Raw genomic sequence first — 21,018 nt, 5'->3', positions numbered from 1 at the left:
GGCATCTGTGGAGGATGAAAGGGTGCTTATTGTACTTGTCATTCTATCTTGTAGAGGTGTGATATGACACACACTACACAAAAGCCTAGGAACATTACAATTGAATAGAAATACATACATCACACTACAGAAGGCCACTATATTGAATACATGCCATATTGTTAGGAAATTTCTGAATACTGACACTGACAAATTTATTTTAGTTTTTTGTCACAGTCATCGGTATCAACCCATTAAATATTGTATAATAATAATAATAAATCTTGCTAATCATCATCATATTGATGTGAGAGAGCTCAGAAATTGTAAAGAACCATGGAACAAGTTGAAAACCTTCTATTATGGCCATCCATGTCAGTCATGTCTATGAATCAAAAAGACACAGAACGGATGACTGCGATAAAGGATCTGTTTCTTTTTTTGGGCAGCTGATTTATTAAAATCTAGTTTTAGGTATATGTCCTATTTGTGAAGGAAAAAAATGTTTCTTAATTACATGTTTACAGTAAGATACTAGTTCAGACATTGTTCAAGTTAATTAGGTCCACATTCAGAGGTAAGACAAAAGCCTTTGTTCAAAAATCTTCAGTGTCCCTTGGCCCCAGTGCCTGATTTATATAGGGGCATTTGGGGCTGGTGCCCAGGGCCCCCACAAAACTATGTTTTAAACATAATTTTTTTTACTATATACTTTACACCAGTCAAATTTATATATGCGCTGTAGTTAAGTTAACTTGCAGATAAAATGGCATGAAAATGTTCTATATAATTTTTATAAGTTTGCTTTATTTAATTTAAATGTATTACGTTAAATGATATTGTCTATGTTTTATAAAATACAGCGTTATTTAATTAAATTTTATATTCATTTATAAAATGTTTTAAGCTTTTTAACACCTTTACAATAATTAAAATTTTTGAAAACATATTTTTTTTTAAGTACAGTATTATGTATAAATTTTCTAAATCGTCAAATTTCCCTCCTCGTAAAGGGGGCCCCACTTATTTGTGCCCATGGGCCTCTGATTGTTAAATCTGGCATTGCTTAGCTCCTAGTGGCAAATGCAACAGTGACCAAAGACTACTGCTCACAATATACAAATCACTATCTCATTCACTCACAATAGATTACACATCAATCCAGCAACTGACCAACAAGACTGGAAAGTCAAGCCAGCAGATGAAGTTGACAAAAGAAATGAAAAACTCAATCTACATTTACTATATCATTACTAAATCATGCAAACAAACAGAATAGCTTGATATTGGCATAAGGTGGAACTAGTCAGTAACTAGAGACACACAAAATACCTTATTTATTTTTACAGCAAATTACTCTTTAATCAAACAGTTTTTGGCTTTATTAATGCCTTTATCAGGTTTTTTAAAATGAGATTGCATTTGGACCAATATTTAAAATTCTGTTAATTTTAGAATATTACATTTTCTTTAAAAAATATAAAGGGGGGTTATTGACTGAGTTACAAATAGAATAAAATATAAATTTAAAAAATGTACAATTAAGAATAAAAGTAAATAAAATGAAATCATTGAAGTGCTATGATGACGTAATGTTTTGCACTGTGTTACAACTTTTTGCTGCCCTTCTTTTCTAATGGAACCCCCTTAGATACGAACGGTGGCAAAATAGCGATCTCAATACATAGTATAATGATTCAGTCTCTGCTGTTAATGCAATATTCTGTTAGTGTAGATTTAAATGTTAGTTTCTGACATAAACTTGTTAGTCTTAGAGCTGCACTAGAGAGCATTTACCAACACTGCTATTATTCAATGCAGCAAAAATTTCTTAGTTCAAAATGATTGAAAATGTTTGAGTAATCTTTACAGAAAATTACATTCTAAAGCTAAAACTCCTAACAGTTTCTATAACATACTTGATTTATACAGTAGTGTGGCTTTATTAAGCCATCTTTCTTATGTTTTTCCTTTCCCTTAATTACCTGTGACCATGTTCTTATGGAAGAAGCCGCACTTCCGGCCTTTGTTTTCTTAACCACGATGTGGTTGGTTAACCCATGTGGTCCGATCTGTCTTAAACAAAGGGGCTGACACCTGATTGGTCGGGGGGTGACTGACGAGGTTGACCTGAGGGAGATCGGAACAGGAAGGAAAGGATTTAGAGTGAGGGAGATCGAGAAGGACGGAGGACACATGAGGACGAGCCAGGAAATAAGAAAGTTGTTAAGTGAAGGATCCGAGGTTTTTTTTTATGATCAGTCACCCCTTGTACCTTCCATTTTTTATAATTCTTTTATTTTTATATCTTTCCCTAAAATCTTGGGCCCTAGTATTGTAATAATTAGTTAAGTTAATTTTAAGCTAGCATAAGGTTCTTTTGTATGCTGTACGTGGGAGCCACGTGTTGTGTCGTGACGATCATTCCTACGTAGATTTGTACAACCTAGTTTTTAAGTATTGATAATTGTCTATTTGGAATTCTGAAATTTGCGTTATTAAATTTTATCAACGCCGAGCTATTCTTTGGAGTCAGTTATTTATAACCTCGGCTACAATAGAATGCATTTGGTGGAACAAATTTAGATTTTTAATGCTCATATCAGTAATAAAAAAAAAACACAATAAATAAATTTTATTATTATTATTTTTTTATTACTGATATGAGCATTAAAAATCTAAATTTGTTCCACCAAATGCATTCTATAAATCAAGTATATTCTAGAAAAACTGTTAGGCATTCATTCTTTTAGTCTAAATTTATCTTACATAAAGTTGTTTGCTGAAGATTAAGGTACAGAATTGTACAATTTAAACAGAATTTAGTTATTTACAATTTGAAGTAGATTGATAAATTTTTCATGCACATGAATGAAAAGTCACTAAGAAACTCAGAGAATTAAAAGAAAGAATAATAAACAAAATAGTAAAATGAATCATGTTGGAAAATTGGGAAGCCTAAACAGCATAATGAAGTCATGTCATTTCGTAACTTTCAGTTAATTTGAGTCTCCCTTCAGATCAGATCTTTTCTTTTAAATTTTTCTACATTAATCAATCATTAATTTCAAATTATTAAATTTAGTACAAATTGGTACTTAATGCTTCTATTACCAAACTATGTTAATTATAACATAAAAGTAGTTTTTATAATTTTAGCAGTTCTTTTGATATTTTTGAATTCTGTTATTAAATAATCATTTACAAAAACAAAATCATGTATATGGTATTTAAAAACTATTGTATTTGTAAAATATATAACAATTTTTTAAGATAACTATATTGAAATGACTAACGGCACAAAACCTTTCTCATTAGAACCTTTCTCATTCTAGCCTTATTAACTGGAGTATTGAAATGGTCAACTATCCTAAGCAGTATGTCTAGTTTTATGTGTGCTAAACACAGGCTGTGCTGTATTTTCCAAAATATTTTAAAAAATCAATAAATGTAGCCAAAAATATGTGCATCTGTAAATGATGATCACATTCACAATCAAGGATCAAAAGTTAAAGCTAGAAGTAAATCAGTAAGGTATTTGTACTAAAAGTAAAGTTGAATGGTAATTATTTAACTTGATTATGAATTAACTTGATTTTCATCCTTGATTATGAATACGGTGGTTAAAATGATTCTGCTAGTATTTCTGATTAGAAGGTGATTTAAAACAAAATTATTGTCATTTCAATTTATTTTGTACCATTATAAATAAATAAATAAAATATTAACAGAATGCATTTTTATAAATGGATACTAATCATTGGGATTTTTAATTAGGAATGGAAGGTGGCGTTCTGTTTGGATGGTAACTTTTCCCTTGGGTGCTGATGTTGCTGAACTTCAAGGAGTGGTTAAAGTACAGGTTTGTTTAAATTTAAATCTCAAGTAATCTGATTTTTTTTTATGTTAAAATTCTTAACGTTTTCATTTATTAACTTAAATATAATAATTGCAAAAACTAAGTATTCATTTATTTAATTTAAAAAATTCTTATATTAAGTTCTTTAAAAATTTTCTTTAAACCTTCTTCAACGTAATAATATACTAGCAAAGATAGATGTTAATATGGAGTTAATATAAAACATTAATAAGTAGGTTCACATATTATATACCGTATTTACTTGCATATAAAACAAGGTTTTTATTCATTTTTTTATGGCTTAAGAAACCTAGGTCATTCTATACATGCGAGCGAAGGATTGTTTGCGTTTTTTGCAGTAATTTTTGTATAATCAGATAATAAAGTACTTACCAGAACTTATTGTCAAATGCAAGTATTAGTACATGAAAACTATCATACATTTTCTCAATTTTAATTTAATGTTTTTAATTTTTCATTTGTCTGAATATCAATCATGTTGCCACTTTTCTTACATTTATTATTACATTAACGTAAGTTGTTTTATCCTACAGTATATTTATTATAGCATTTAATTAATTAATTTAATTAAATGACAATTATTAATATAAACTAGATATTTTAGATACAACACATTTAAAATAATAAAAAATAAAGGAATGTAAGGCATACGTTCGTGGACCTTGGATGGACTACAAGGTCAAACATGTATTTTACTGTTAGCTAGTGTAAGTGAAAAAATACCATTGGTTTTTGACGATGAAATAAGTACGGAGAACACAGTACACAGCTTCTTTTAAGAGAAAAGTAATTTTTCATGCAGAAAAGGATAATAACTGTGCTACAGGCCGTGAGTTTAGTGTATCAAAAGTGTGTGTGCGGAAGTGGCATAATCAGAGAGATTCATTATTTAGTTGTGAAAGTACAAGAAAATCATTTTGTGGACTGGAAACTGGTGAATATCCAAAGTTGCCACCATACATTAGAAATACAAAATTTTGTGAAACATGCCAATAGATGTATGCTCGTGACTGGAAATTCTCTAAGCAAAAGCCAGAGATGTCGTGAAAGAATGAGGAATTCCACGGCAAGAATTCAAAGCAAGTTTTGGTTGGGCATCCTGCTTCATGAAAAGAGCAGGATTCTCCATAAGACGTCGGAGCTCCATTGTTCAGAAATTACCCACCAATTACAAAGCCAAGCTGGTCCAGTTTCAAAGGCACATCATCAATTTAAGAAAACAGACTAAATTCCTAATAAGTCAAATTGGGAATGCAGATGATATGCCAATTTACTTTGATATGCCGAGCAATACAACTGTCCATCAAAAAGGAAAAAAGCAAGTATCGATTAGGTCAGGGACGAATGCAAAGCGAAGAATTAGTCATGTTGGCATGCACAGCAGACGGTCATAAGTTGCCACCATACATTATACTGAAGCGGAAAACAATCCCTAAAGATGAAACTTTTCCAAGAGATGATGATGTTCAATGTCATGAGAATGGCTGGATGAACAATGAGATTATGACTGACTGGTTAAAAACAGTATGGCTTCATTGACCAGGAGCATTGCTAAAACTACTGTCAGTTTTAGTGATGGATGTATTCAAGGGACACCTCACAGATGATAAAAATCTTCTAGGGGAAAACAAGAAAACACTCATAACAATTCTGGGGGGGACTGACATCACAATTACAGCCCTTGGATGTGTGCATTAAGCCGTTTAAAGATCATGTGAGGAAACTGTACGATGACTGGCTTTCCTTCAAAAATTGTGAAGTAATTGCAATCAGCCGCATGAAGCTTCACAGATTGCTATGTGGGTATCGGTTGCATGGAAGAGCATTCCTCGTGAGCTGATAGCAAAATCATTCAGGAAATGCTACATTTCAAATTCACTGTACAGATCAGAGGACAATGCTCCGTGGAGTGAGAATGAAAAAGAGGAGAGTTCTAACAAAGCTTCGCAGAGTGAACAAAGTAGACAAAAGGTGATAGTGTCAAGGTTATTTGCCTTAATACATACAGTACATTTGAAATTTTTTTGTGATTAAACGAATAAAAATTAGAATTGTATCAATAAATCTAATTTTCTTTATTTTGATCTTTAAAGTCACACCTTGTCCTAAATACAAGTAAATACAGTAATTTATACTGTATTTTATAAAAGTGAATTATTTTAATAATATAACTATGAGATAGGAAAACTGGAATGAATGGAACATGGAAGGCAACAAAACCACCATGTTCAACTAACTTTTCAAAGATTTGATCAACCAAAATCAAAGCAGAGAAAAGATATGCACAGGCACAGATAGGACTTCTAGGTTTGTCTTTGTACAGTGGAATACTAGGGAGAGGCACTGTGGAGCAAGGCTGGAACATTTGGAAACCAAGGTTTTTACATGAGGCTTCTGGAACAAAGCCATCTGGAGGTCCTGGGCAGATGCATAAGTCCCCTAGCAAAATAGCTCTTAGGGGAAGAAAACTTGGATTGTGAAATCCCTCTATCAAACAGGGAAATTGTTCAATGTAATCAATGAAATGAAAAATTTGAATATTTCAATCCTGGGAGTCCAAAAAGTTAAGATGGACAGGGAAAGGAGATATGGGAACAGAAAATGGATATGGATTCATCTACTCAGGTGGCTATCATCAAAGAGTAGGCATAATGCTGAATAAGAGTATTGCAGCAATAGTACATTCAGGAAAAGATTATAATAGTGATCATCCACAGGTTCCCAAAGTGTAGGTTGTTGTGATCCTCTGGGAGATCGCAAGAGGTTTTACACAAAACAAAAAATTAGTGTGAAACACGTGCTTATTTTTCAGAAACACATACAAATCATTTTCAAGTTTATGGCGATTTCTCGCTTTTATTTTAATGGCAGCCGTCGATGAGAAACTTTTTTTGCAGAGATACAAGATTTGCCAATGGTATCATAATTGCGGAAGCAGGGGGGAGATATAAATAAGAAATAAATAGTAGTAAGGGATCGCGAGTAACAATATTGTCCAAAAGTTTGGGAATCCTCGATGATTATAATTTAATAGCATCAAAGATAAAAATTCAGTTGAAAAAATAATTAAGAATAATAGCTATCCAAAAAGGCTAGAGACAGAACCGCTAAAAATAGAAACCACCGAAAGAAGTTGAAAATGGTTAATAAATATTAGAATTTTAACAGACAAACACGTTGAAGATATTTGGAAAAATATGAAAATTGAAGTCAAGGTGCTATAAACGTTCTTGGTGAAGAAGAAAAACAAAGAAAAAACCTTTGGATCATTGAGGAAATATTGCAAGAGATGAGTGTGAGAAGGAAATGGAAAAAAACAAACACAACATTCGCTAAAGAAAATTACAAGACTGCAGATACCGCTGAAATCCAAGGAAGATTGGCCGAATAAACTTTGCCAGTAAATAAAAACAAAATTTATCCAAATATTTAAAGAAAGTTAACATTAATGTAATTTCTGATTAGTACGGACGGACAAAAATTGGTGCAATGAAAGACGAAAAGGAAAACATGGAACTTGAAAAAAAACAACAAATGGGAAGGTAGAGTAGCTACATAACGTAACTTTATGGAAGGGAAGACAATTGAATGTGAAATCAAAGAGGAAATAGACAGAGAGGTCCTAGAATTTCTAGAGGCAGAGATTGAAGCGTCATCAAAGAGACCGAGAGATAGGAAAGCACCAGGAATTGACAGAATACAAGAACTACTAAAATCTATGGGTACAAAAGACAAAACCATTTTAACGACTGTCTTCAGTAAATTCTAGAGACGCTATCCTTTTTGACTGGGCAAATTCTATTTTAATATCAATATTAAAGATAGCAGGGACAATGGAATGTAATAACTAGCGGGAATATGATTGGTGGCGAAAAAATTCGCCACCAATCATATTCCCGCTAGTTGTCACGTGGTTCTTGTTGTTTTCGAGATGGCTACAGAAACTTTTTCACGGAATAGAGAAAATGTTGTAATTACGGATTTTTAATATTCCTCTCACCTAGCATCGTTTTCTTTTTGACGTATCTTTCTTTTAAATAAACAAACGTGGTTAATTACTGAATATCGGAAGCGGCCATTTTGATTTTCCAGATGACGTTTTCTCTCGCTTGCAAATGTTTGGTTGCTTAAAATTTGCAATGGCTTTTCGCTTTTCTCATTCGCTTTCGCTATTCGCTCAGTGTGGACTAACCTTAACACCTATACAGCTGACTTCGACGATATAGGGTACTCGAGGATGTGGCAGATGGAGTAAAAATTAATTGTTGCCTAATCAATAGCATAAGATACGCTGATAATAGCTTTATTGAATGACACTAAAGATTGCAGAATTTACTCAACAGAATGAATAAAATTGGACTAGAAAAAAAAATAGTAAGAAAACAAAATTAATGAGGATTTCAAGGGAAACAAATGCTAATGTCGATTTGCAAATCATTTTGGTGTTCACAGAGTTGGAAGAATGAAGAATTTCGAATTTCGTAAGCTGGATTACAGACGATAATAAGTCTTGAAATTAAAGGTCGAATATGCAAAGCAGAATCAGCTTGCTTTCGTACTTCTCACATATTAAAACAGAAGTCTCGAAATATTAATAAAAAATGTTAAGACAATTGTGCGTGGTGACCTGTGGATGCGAGACTTGGTCTGTCACGAAAGCATTGGGATTAGCTAGACAGGATCACAAACGAAGTGCGTAAAAGATTTAACGTAGGAAAAAAAATAATGGTTAGCATTACCGAAGAAAATCATTTGGTAAGATCTTCGGGCCGATTCAGTGACGCGTTATCCTATGGACAAAAGGGCAATTGCCCGGTGCCCCAAATCGATCTTTTATAAACTCGTTACTAAGAATATCGAAATTTAAGTTTGGGTTACGTCTGAGGACCCTACGTTGTCGGTGTGGTGAAGGCGTGGGTTCACTAGCACGACGCCGAGGTGGCATTAAAAAACGAGGATCCCGGGGATTTCCCCCCAAAATCTCCAGAATAAAAATGTCTGAGGTCAATACCGAACACGGGGCACCGTGAATCTATAACGCGCCACCGGGATATCGAAGACGGCGACAGAGGGATAGCACGAAGGACCGGATGGGAACCGATCAGAAGAATGCCGTTGACGGGAAAAGACAGAAAGACATGGTTCGTCAGTTGCAATCTTCTAATAAGAGGATGCCACAAAAATAGAATACTGAGGTTTATATACACTATTATTTACGTATTATTAATATATAAAACTTGACATTTACCCTATACCTTATATATGTGACAAGGATAGGTTTGGACTATCGCACAATTACGGGAGGTTTGCCGACGGGTGGGAGGGATTGTCGGTTTGACTGCAGTCAAGACGAACCAGGAGTAAGGGACGGTATGTGGATAACAGCGGACGTACCGAGGCGAAGCGACGTAAACGAAACCCGTGGAAATCTCGTAGAAAGGATATTGTACTCGTACTACGATGTAAAGGTCTACGTCGTTTTCTACAGAGTCCTCGATGTGTCGGCGGCCCGGGGCGACGAAAATGGAGAAGTTGCGGCCGACGTTTACGTTTTTGCGTTGAAAACGTCGGCCGCAACTTCTCTAATAGCGCGAAACAAGCGCGGAAAGGGGGATGCACGGGCGAGGGCCGGGAAAGCCAAATTCGCTTTGTCCTCGAAATTCGTGGATAAAAATCCCCGGATTCCGTGTTCTGATCCCGGTTTCCTCCTCTTTTTCCGGGTGGAAATAAGACCGGATCGGATCGCACAAACGTCTGTCTTCTGTATTGGACCCGGAGATGTCGGCGAAACTTGGAAATTGCGCTCGTTGTAGACTTACATTCGCGTTGTTTCGTGCCGTTAAAATATTTTTAGCGCGTTTGACGAGACGCCGGATAATTAGTGTTGGATGGCCACGGCGCAGGTATCGTAACAATCGAAGCTATGTCGAAATTTATTCGGTACTTTATTTTTTTATAGGTAGTGAAAACTAAAAATATCTCAAATGTAAATTGCTTCGCGCCTGGTATATTTTCGTAATTGTAAAAAAGTTTCTTCACAGGTGCATTATTACGAAGATGGCAACGTGCAGTTAGTGAGTTCCAAAGACATTAAAGAATCTTTATCGATTACCGTAAGTAAAAGAGTTCAAATTAATAGATTTAACCGGTGGCGTTTGATTAGAAAAATTGTTTTCAGACCGAACAACAGACCGCTAAAGAATTCGTTCACGTGGTAGAAGTTGTGGAGAACGACTATCAGGTAATTTTTCGGAAATAATTAGACGAAGGTGGCTTTTTAAAGTCTTACGGCGAGTTACTTTTTCAGATGGCCATTTCGGACAATTACCAAACCATGTCCGACACCACCTTCAAAGCTTTAAGACGTCAACTACCGGTCACACGAACCAAAATCGACTGGAACAAAATATTGAGTTATCGCATCGGCAGCGAATTGAAGCACCATTGAGTTTCGGGAACGAACAAATATATTTTGACGAATACGCTCCCACAAATTGGCAATATATAAGGTATAGGGTAAACGTCGACCAGTTTCAAAATAGAAGCGTAAGGTCGGAGCGGATTAATGCTCCGTTGTATAAAATATCGAAATTGTTTCAAGTTACACGGGAAAATTATAAATAAGGACGAGGACATTGCAGAACAATCAACATAATTTCTTTCAATGTTGCTACTTGTTTGGAGTCGAGTAAGAAACACGGGCCGACTTTCGTAGGTGCGAGTTAATCGATTAGAGCCCGTCGAGGATGGCTTTCCCCTCGGGCTGCGGTGATGCCTGTTACGGCGTCAATCGATGCCCGGGAAGAAAGCCCAACCTCGAAACGTTGTTGCGACGGTGCATTTTCGAAGCCAGAGAAAAGCTTCCACGAGTGCCTTAGAAACCACCAACCGGTTATCGTTTCTTTTAATGTCGGTCGATGGTGTGGCAAACACTTGAATGCCCCGTCGACGCGCCACTGCTCGAGAGCCTCGTCCACGAAAACAGATATTCAAATATATAGATACGTTGTTAGTTTGGTAAATTTCACTCTTTCGTGCGTCGGTTACAAAGGCGATTAGGTCCACTTTGTAACGACAATAATCAAAGATAGTTCAAATCGCGACAGATCCTAGAGCAAATGTTATCCTAAAGATTTATTCATCTATCTCTGTTGACCGCGCGGCAGCAATTTATCATTTCGACCGCTAATTCTTCGGCACCGAACGTGTACATAAGAGTAGAAGGATAGAAAGGCGCATCCGTCGTCCCTCGCGTTCGGCGACGATCAATTATAGCCCAGACGATGCTAAAAGTCAAAAGAAAGCCATCTGTGATTTATCTTTTATTGTTGATTAGTGGGATGAATGTAATGTAGCAAAATTGCAGGAAATATGTAATTTACAGGCAATCCTGATGTATTAAAATGTTGAAGAAATGTTCCTCTATTTTATTTTGACAAACTTGGTCAATGGTTATGGTTTACTACATGAAAATGGAATTCGGGAGACGAATGGGTTTGTTAATAAAAGCTGTTCTCAGGTATTCCAAAACTGTCTAATTTGTCTACTAAATTGCAGCGGGTTTGTCGGCTTTACCCACAACAATAAAACTATAAAGAAATATAAGTACCCGGGATTCAGAGATTAGCTGGCCGGGGAAAAGAAGAGAGGTTGCGGCCGACGTTTCCAACGCGAAACATCGAACATTCCAAACGCCATTGTCAAACTTCTAGGTTTACAAGAAGGCGACGCTGACGTCCGACGTACACGTTTTCGCGTTGAAAACGTCGGCCGCAACCTCTCTCTTCTTTTCGTTCGATACGTTTGCGCTCCTTTATTAGCGGCGTAGACTTTCTTCGTTGCGTAACTCCAGCTCGTCCACGGCTACCGTCGTTTATTCGGCGTCCCGCTGGAATTTTTCCACCACGTAATGCAAAATATCCAAGTATTAATGAACGTAACCTCGGAAAATTCGGGCAGCGGACATTTTTAATTGTTACAGAAAATTTAACATTAAACGTCCGAAGACCGTAACGATACTTTTTGTAATATCGGGCGACGAACCGAAAAGAGGAATTACGAGTCGCGCCTTCGATTTCCAAGTTTTGCGTTTGGATGACGACCCACTGAGAAAAAAGTCCGAAGACTCGTCGTTGCGTACCAAAGACTACGTTAAGGTGTCGATTGCCCCACTCTTCGGAATTTTTTTTTCCTAAAGTGGATTACGCGTATTGATCTTTACTACTACGTACTTTCGTTGTTCTAAATCCCTTTATTTCCTGGCTGTTGCGCGTACTGTACAGAAGAGAAATATGGGAATTGTCAAATTCAAATTTGACCATCCGAGTTTTTCAAATCTCGTTTTGATACCTCCCGAATCCAAAAAAGTAAAAAAAAAATCAGTTTGTTGGCGTGTGTTTCGCTTAATTTCTTGGGATGGGTAAAGATTAAGAAACGAAATTTGGCACTGTGGCTGGCATATGAAGGGCATCGATGCTATTAAATATTGGTATAGAGGGTTGGAAGATAAGAGAGGTCGCGTATCTCGAGTAGGGTAGGACTTAATTTTATTCTTTATTAAAGTTACAATTTTTTTTTATAAAACTCGTCTCTACCTTTAAAATTGAGCTTTTTGCCATTTTATAGTTATAAAAACTTATCAGATTTTGTTATTAAAAATATAGAAACAGACGGCGCCACAAACAATTTTATTTTTTGCTTAATAATAATTGTATTAAAAAAACTCGTGACAGCCGGGAAAGTTACGCAACTCCCAGTTGCTAGACTTTATTTTTAATTGGTACGAGGGAATACGCGAGTTGGGTGATCGGATTCTCAAAATACTCGAAGCATTTTGCTCTGTGGTTTTGAAAAATTTTGTGAATCGGTCGCGCAGATGATTACTACTTTCGATATTTGCCCAAGTTGTAAGCGGCACTCGCCGTTCACCTTTTAGCGACGAAACTTTGGCGGCACTCTCGCTAATATCGACTCGCTATACGTTATGCAATTTTTTCGAGTAGAGTAAATGGCAAAATTCCGTTACGTCTGGTATCTCTGCTTCGGAAAACGGGAGGGAATGGTGTGGGAGGCGCGCGGTTTCGCCCTCGATGCGCGTGATTAGACTGTTTGTTCGGGCGCGGGACATCCGCGGATAGAAGGTTGCGTACGTCTGCCGGGCCGAGGGACTTTTGTCCGCTCTACCGCTTCCCTACAACGCCGATAGCGCTGGTTCTCGAGACACCGTCTCCGGCGATGGTGTCTATGGCTCGTTTTACACGGCGTGATTGGTAGAGAGGGAAATGGATTGGCAGACGAGGGCGCAAATTAGAGGGAACTTTATCGTGTCGTTGCCGAGAATCGGTCGCCATATTGGTACTCCTAAAAGTTCGTATCTTTGCGGTTGAAATAAGAACCTCTTCGGTATATCTTTTATTAGATTATTTATTACTAGCAGGTGGGCTCGGCGTTGCTCGGGCAAAAGTAACGATAACTAAGATAAAGATTATTACGTTACAGTCAACCTTACCCATTTTCACAGAATGCAAGAATTGGGTCCCCTTGTTTCCAGACTAATTAGAGAATTTTTAGATGGGTCTAAAAATATGTTCGATTTCCCGCAAAAACGAAAAAAACTGCATCTGCGTCTTGCACGTCGCTTCTCTTAACAATTCCATTGTTACGTAGCATTTCCATTGTTGACACTTCCATTGTTACTTAGCACTTCCATTGTTGATGGAAGTGTTAAGCCTTAATCCTGTCCCTCTTCCCCGTGGGAAGGAATTTCGAAAAATCCCTTCTTAGTGTGCGTTCTCCTAACGTACCCTAACTGTGTACCAAATTTCAACTTTCAACTCCTAACCGTTTGGGCTCTGCGCTTATTATTATTATTATTATTATTATCCCGTCTCGATTATATATTAGATTCGCGACACAAGGAATTTTGAATGTTCGATTGATTGTTTTTCGGTTGTATCGATAACGAAAGAAGACGGAAATGAACGGGGAAAAAACATTTTACGAGCGACTGTGCACGATATAGGCTGTGTGTGTTTAGTTTTAGTAGCGCAATACAGGTAACCCCCGTATAACACGGCACTTCTATAGCACGGATTCACTCTAACACGGTTCGAGAATTGGGTAAAACCCTAGTACAACAGAAAATGTAATAAATTTTTACATACTTAAGTAATAGTAGTTTACGAAAATTATTATTTTCGTGAACTATTAGTACTTAAGTATGTAAATTTTCTCTTCTCGCCTTCTGTCGATACACGTGGTCCTTCTCGAAACTTGTTTCAATGTTGCCAGATATCGACGCTTCTGCTTCTGATGTTGCCGAATGTTTTTTCCTTATTCCATACTTGCTTTATTCTTCATAAGTGCTTGGCACCATATAAGGAAATTTATAAAGATCTTTTAACTAGAAGCGAGCAATCTAAAATTACATACATTTTGCAAAAGGTAAAGCATGGATCTGAAGATAATGCAGAAAAATGCTCAGAGGATAAGGATAACTTGCCAAAAAGAAAACGCTCTCGGTTAATTAATAGTGTTTTTAGTGATGACGATGAAAACATTGTTTAATTTATATTAATATGTATCACTTCAAAAATTTTAATGAAGTTATTTATCTTAATTATGAAAATATACTAGCATGTTTTTTAATCTTTGGAATCTAACCCTCCTTTTCGTATTAGTTCTTTGATTCGTATAACACGGATTCGCATAACACGGCAATTTTTTGGAACGTAACTATCGTGTTATACGGGGGTTACCTGTACTTGTTTCAATTACGTTTCTTTACTTTCATATAATAATCGTGTTTTATTTTATACTGTATATCGTCGTCGGGTTCTTACTACTAAAAACTTACGAAGAACAACGTATCGTAGGAAATAATGGAAGCGCCTTATAGAGGCGCATGTCGTTTTATAGACGTCCTCTGGTGGAAATAAACATCGGACTCGAACTCTGGTTCTTCGGTACTAGGCCAGAGACAACGCCGAAATCCGTGGTGCCGAGAACCTTTTTCGAAGTTTATACCGAGAGACGTTCGTTCGTTCATAATTTTATTAACGTAAAAAGTATGTAAAAGAATTTATGACAATTTAGACGACGGTCAAAAGTTTTCTTGGCAGTTTTGTTTTTTGGTAAACATAAGCTTGGCGCTCGGAGGCGAAATGTACTAAACAATAATAAGGGCAAAAACTTGTGTGTACCGCTTCCAAGCGCCAAGCTTATCTTAACAGTCAAAATTTTTGTTTGGTAGTCTAAATTGTCATAAGTTTTTACTCTGCATAAATTTTTTCACATTTCACGTGTTTCTGTTTAATTATTCAGCGGATCAAATGCGCTGCCAATCGAACGCTTTCGATACGCCGTTTAGAAAAATTGTTATAAGAAGTTTTAATTGGCATAAATTTGAACTTTTATAATTCCGAGTAACATTTTGAATGAAATTCATTTCTTTCCGTGCAATTTTATTTTTATAAGCATAAAATTAAGCCGTAAAACTGAACTAGCTCTATGGGAAATCGTCGCAAACTTTGACTTATCGACCCGGAAGATTCGCCGGCACCTGGCTGATAACCAGAGATGCTTAAGAATTTAAAGTTGAGCTTTCTAGCTCCAGCATTTTTCTCTGCCAGCGTCTGCAGTTCCGGATGAAGAAATAGGAGGAGATTTTGGCGATTTTTGGACTTTCCAATTTGCCAACCCAGATACTATTTTGCATTCTTATACTACGTTCGCGCACAATCCACGACTCTGTAGATAAATCGAGATCGAACTATTTGGATTGTGACTGTTGCCAGTCGAACGTCGTGCTCCGGTCGAGAAGAACCCGGCTATTATACGCGATGATAAAACTGACATAACTACGCGGTAAGTCACCAACACCAACAAACAAAATGGAAGTTTTGATTAAAAATAAATAAAATACTATTTCTTGCCATATATCTAATAATAGACGGATGTCATCGTTTCTCGAAATACAGTATTTTTTTTTATTTCTCTATCGATAGCCCGACACGTGTTCCGCAGCCATCTTGTGTTTTCTCGTGCGCGTGGGATTGTGGGATCTCTCTTAGGCTGCGACTATGCAGACGCGAGCGAGCGAGAATATGTGGCGAGAAGAGACGCGATAAATATCAAAACCTGTCAGATATGTGCGAGAACCAGAAATTCGCTCTCGCCAGCGTTATTTCTCGCTTCTCGTTTGTGCATGGTTTTCCTTTGCGAAAACTAAATCGCTCGCAACCTCTCGCTGGCTCTAAATTCGCGTCTGCATAGTCGCACCCTTATGACTGGATCTAGTTTCGAGAACTCTCTCGAGTCGATCGCGATTGAACCCCGTTTCATTCGAGATTGAAACGGTGGAGAGAGGTGGCACCACGGCATAGTCGCCGACCTCGATCACAATCTAGATCGAAATGCTCGGTGCGAACGGGGTATTGGGGTGCGTCCGGCCACCGCGGGCCGAAAGAACGCGTACGCGCTTCCAACTCGCCGGCCAACAAGAGTCTAGCTCCCAGGTACACATTAGTTCTAAATTATGCCGCTACGACGAACAGCGGCAACTGGATTTGTCAGTTTCTGGTCGTAGTTAGAAGCCTTATCGACTTTTGCTATTTTTTTTTTACTCGATAAATTCTGAACGTAAACTTAGAAAAACTAGATTAACTACAGTATATACTGTGTTATAAAAAGTTCACATTTTCGGACTGTATATGACAATTTTTTAAGATGCTGCGTATTAAATCTGTTATAAAATTATTACCTTTGTTAATCGAGACTCTGTAAGAATAAATACCGATATAAAAACAAAAGCAACAGAAATTGTTTTAAAGTCGAAATTAAAAGTACAAGGTATAGCTATGGTAAAAGTGACATTGCTGCAGTTTACGTCTCTAATATAAATAAAATTCTTTATAGAAAAAGCGAAAGCTCGTTACAGAGGAAAAATTAATTTATTCAAAGAGCACAGTTTATTATGACAGTTACGTTTTTGACTGAATTTTATAAAATGCAAAGAACAGAAATGTATTGACGCTTCTTCCTCATCAAAAATTTACAAATATGAAGTAGACAAAATTAGACTTTTAATACTTTTCTTGAAATGAGCTTACGCTGCAGTCTGAGAACTTTTTCCACAGTTTGATTTAACTGTCCAGTCCAATTTATCAGAAAAGAACAAACTCTGCTATTGTATTGCACATTTGATTATTGTGATTCGAATTCGCGCTTCCAGTGTTAGTCTTACACCACGGTACTGGACAGTTTTTCGAGTATGGCAAAATGACCTTTACAAGCGTAACTTTCAAACCAGCCTGGCAAGGATTGGTGAATCTCTATACGTCGCGACGTACCGAGATTCACCAATCCTTGCCAGGCTGGTTTGAAAGTTGTTGGTGCCAAGACCAGCGTTGGTGGTAGTAGTTAGAAAATTTTCTAACTACTACCACCAACGCTAGTCTTGGATACCGAAGCTGTCCTCTATCCCGGTTTGATATTAAACAAAAAGAGCTCCGTTACTCGCTGGATGGTTGAGGATTTCGAGGCACTCGTAGCAAACAACCTTCTCTTCGAGCACTATAAATAACCGCTGATAACTGCCGGAGAAGCATTTTCAATTGTGCGGGGAACACTGCAGTCTCGCGCGAAGGACGGCAATTTTTGCAAAACATTGGGTGAAGAATCGTGCAATTTACAGTATAACATTACAATCGGTTTCTGTCGTAACAGGTAACAACTTTGAGGAGAAAGAAGAGCGTGGTGCATTTCCATTCCGCGCAACTTTTGAAGTAATTTGTGTTGTAAGAGATGATGTAAGAAATGAAAAATTAGATGCACGATCTGCTGCTGATCGTGCATGTAATTTGTCATTTCCTTCGTTAAACTGACGAATACAGCTAAAGAATGACTTAATTGGATCACTGTTAAATCTTGTCAAAACATATCTGAATTCGACAGTATTCGGCGGCCATCCTTTTTATTTCCTTGTCGTAATATAACCTTTAACCACTCTGTCTAATGGGAATTCGTGAAATGTAGCTTTTAATCCTTCGGGACAAGTCTTAGATCCATCGTACGATGTGCAAAAAGGTACCCAACAATTTTTGGGCATAATGTGCCTTTTCTATTTGATAAAGGCGCAACGAATGTATTTATAAAAATAAAACATTTTTTATTTTTATAAAAGTGTTTTATTTTCTGTTGTGGGTATTTTCTCATAATTGTCCCGGTTTGAAAGAAAGAAATATATGATAAGCCTATTTATAACCATCATTCCTGTTAGTCCTTTTTATGCTTAAACTTGTACTTTAAATTGCATATACTGCATTCCATTTTCAACGAGGACAAATCGAGTTGCCGCTGTTGGCCGTAGCGGCATAATTTAGACCCGAGAGCTAGACTCTTGTTCCGGCGGCGGGTCCTGAAAAGCTGTAATCGACCTTTTTAGGTCGGTTCCAAAGGTAAATGTTATCGCTACCTAGATATTCAACAAAAAAGAATCTTCCTACAATAAGTTTAAAATGCTTTATTTTCAAAATCGGAAATTATTAAATTACTTGTATATACTTTAATCATTTTTAACATATACGCACAATTTATTTGGCATTCCGTTTTCATCCATTCACAAAATCGGCCATTTTCTTCTTCGAAAGCGCCAGCCGTAGAAACTCTCTGGTTAGCCGCTTTCCGCAGACGGTTAAGGTGGCGGCCTACCGCTCGGGGACCCGGGATCGAAACCCAACGGGTAGAAAATTATCTAGGAAATTTTCGGGGGTAGTCCGTCCGGATACGTCCGGGCCCCGTCCCATTGTGGGCCCGGCCGAACCCGTAACGGGCTCGATAAAATAGGCTCTCGGTGCCCACGGGGCGGAAAGAGGAAAAAACCCTCGTTGGCGAACTGGTTGTATTTTTAACAAAAAAACGAATAGTTTTATTCGTTAAAAATATTCGGTTTTTTATAAACGAAAGAATTGTTAATATAAAAGTTAAAAATTTTTCTGCGACTATTAAAATATCTTTTAAAACCGAAATGTTCTAAGATTTTAATAAATGGAGATTTTCTGTCTCGAACCCGAAAATAAAATAATAATAGTTTAATGTTTGGATTTAAATTGAGTTTGATATCAATTGTACTCTTCCGAAGATTTTGTTGGTTACTCCTTTGCTAAATGCCGAGTGGTAGAAGGCTAAAGCCTGGACTTGGCATTACCGGGATTCGCGACGAAATCGAACAACTGAAAGCCAAACTGACGAAATTTTCAGTTTTGGAACGTTGGGTTGGACAGAAACGAGACCGAAAGCTGCGTTAACAATTATTTAACTATTTCTTTTCGTTCCGCGACCGAAATAAAAACGCGTGAATTCGTGACGCGTAGTCCGGCGTATTATACTTTGATTGTAGCGAAAAGGATGAAGAAACAAATAGATTTGGAATTATTTATCCAAGAAGTTAGAAAATACTAATGTCTGTAAGACAAAAACTTAAAGAATTCAAAGATACGTCGTCATTGAAACGCGCGACATGGAAGCGATTGACACGAAATTTGGATTGAATGATAAGAAAGTTTGATATTCTGCATCGAACTCCTAAAGCGGAATCGTTTAAACACAAGTGGGAGGTACAGTACAGAGATCGCTCGAATAGAGAGAAAAAAGATTCGGGAAAGTTCAGTCAGTGGTAGCGGGACAAAAGAGGTAAGACCATATGGCATTTATACGATTTAATGGATAGTCCTAAGCGATCGCGTGAGCGAATATGTAAGGCGAATTTATTAATGCTATTGTTTCGAATGTATCGACGATTTAATTGTTAATAAATGCGGAGAAAGCGCGAAAAATCCGTAGCGTCGTCCGTGTTTGACTCTACGACAATTACAGAACCGAGCGACTGATCTACGCGCATTTCGGTGTGATTTCGTAGAGTCCAGTTAAACGAAAACTCTGTACGCTCCAGCTCCGTTTTCGGGTAATACGGAGTCCGGGCTTAACAGTATTTTAGCCGTTTCGGACCACGCTTTCGGATGCGATTGTGTTTGATTCGGCTATCCCACCTCTTTCAAATTTGTACTCGCTTTGGTCGTTGCACCGTGGTTCTCGAGTTCGTGGGTATTTTCGTCGCCTGTCTCGGAACTTTTAATAAAAATAAATTGAAAATCGGCTTAGTTCTTTTGTTTCGATAAATGTTCTGCGTGTTTTTTTTTACTGTTAACTCGGGCGTGTCGTCGAAATTCTTCTCCTTAGATTGATTAGAATGGGCGGGATCGGTTTCTAAAAGTTTTACCAACAGAACTCTTCGCAAAGTTTGCGACCGATCTTGTACGAAACGGACGTTTTCCGTAAGAATATCTCTATAATCGCTTATTATAGACGGTCGATAGGAATTCGGAATTAATTGTTTACCGACTTTTCCATATCGGATCGTCTATTCTCCGAATCTTTACGCAACGCGGGTTTTCAAAGAAGGCCGCGTAACATTTTCGACCAGTGCGAGTGCATTTTCCGCAATTATTTGCGATATTTCGTAAGACGCGGTCAATCCACTTTGGTTTGTTTCTGTAAAAGACGAAGTGATCCGTCGTTGCTTACATTCCCGGCTCCGTTATATAGAATATAACAGAGAGAAAATGTCATCCCTCGAGATTTTTACATTTTCCGACTCGGGACGTCGAGAAACGAAAAAATCGTTTTCTTTTTTTCTATGGACGATAGTGCGTATGCGTGTCGGGCCACGATTTCGTTCATTCTCTTCGAAGCTTAATAACTCCGGTGCTTTATGTCGAAAATTTCTGAAAAAAATTTGTCTATTAGGGGGATAGATGCTGTTAAATTTTGGTGATTAAAGGTGGAAAGGTGGAGAGATAACGGGGTGGTATGTATCTCCAGTAAAATTAAAATTCTTCAAATTAGAAGTTAAGACTATTTACAAAAATATTTAAATTTCCAGTCTATCCATTAATCCTTTTCTTAATACGGTCCGAATCGAGTTAGCCGGGTTTATAATGTCTAAACGTCTCTGGGGACACGAAACTGCGAAAATAGTCTCCGTCCGTCCGGCTTATTTCTTTACTAACCGTCCGGGTTAAAAATAGTCGATAGCGGGAGCGAGGAAGCCAAGGGCTTTCTAAGTAGAACAAATGGCAACCAGTTCCACCCGGACTCAAATT

At 37.2% G+C, this 21,018-nt stretch overlaps 1 protein-coding gene across 1 annotated transcript; it reads left to right on the top strand.

Annotated features, from left to right (window-relative positions):
* The first annotated feature begins 3,731 nt into the window (after positions 1 to 3,731).
* Positions 3,732 to 11,389, top strand: LOC111637064 (F-actin-capping protein subunit alpha-1-like). Its single transcript, XM_023382474.1, has 4 exons — positions 3,732 to 3,841; positions 9,901 to 9,972; positions 10,038 to 10,100; positions 10,167 to 11,389. Exons 1-4 carry the CDS (start codon positions 3,782 to 3,784, stop codon positions 10,305 to 10,307), a joined length of 336 nt encoding a protein of 111 aa, XP_023238242.1. The 5' UTR covers positions 3,732 to 3,781; the 3' UTR covers positions 10,308 to 11,389.
* The last annotated feature ends 9,629 nt before the right edge of the window (positions 11,390 to 21,018 follow it).

Source organism: Centruroides sculpturatus, unplaced genomic scaffold (genome assembly GCF_000671375.1).
Source record: "Centruroides sculpturatus isolate CEXI.00-Female unplaced genomic scaffold, Cexi_2.0 scaffold1117, whole genome shotgun sequence".
In the NCBI taxonomy this organism is placed as follows: Eukaryota; Metazoa; Arthropoda; class Arachnida; order Scorpiones; family Buthidae; genus Centruroides; species Centruroides sculpturatus.
The sequence above is the reverse complement of the archived record's forward strand: the minus strand, read 5'-3'. Positions and strand labels throughout refer to the sequence as shown.

Bases quoted from the DNA above. Each gene is read 5' to 3' on its own strand.
- LOC111637064 (XM_023382474.1), top strand. From the start codon at position 3,782: ATGGTAACTTTTCCCTTGGGTGCTGATGTTGCTGAACTTCAAGGAGTG. The intron at 3,842-9,900 runs GTTTGTTTAAAT...GTTTCTTCACAG, and splicing joins AAGGAGTGGTTAAAGTACAG to GTGCATTATTACGAAGATGG. The intron at 10,101-10,166 runs GTAATTTTTCGG...TTACTTTTTCAG, and splicing joins TTGTGGAGAACGACTATCAG to ATGGCCATTTCGGACAATTA.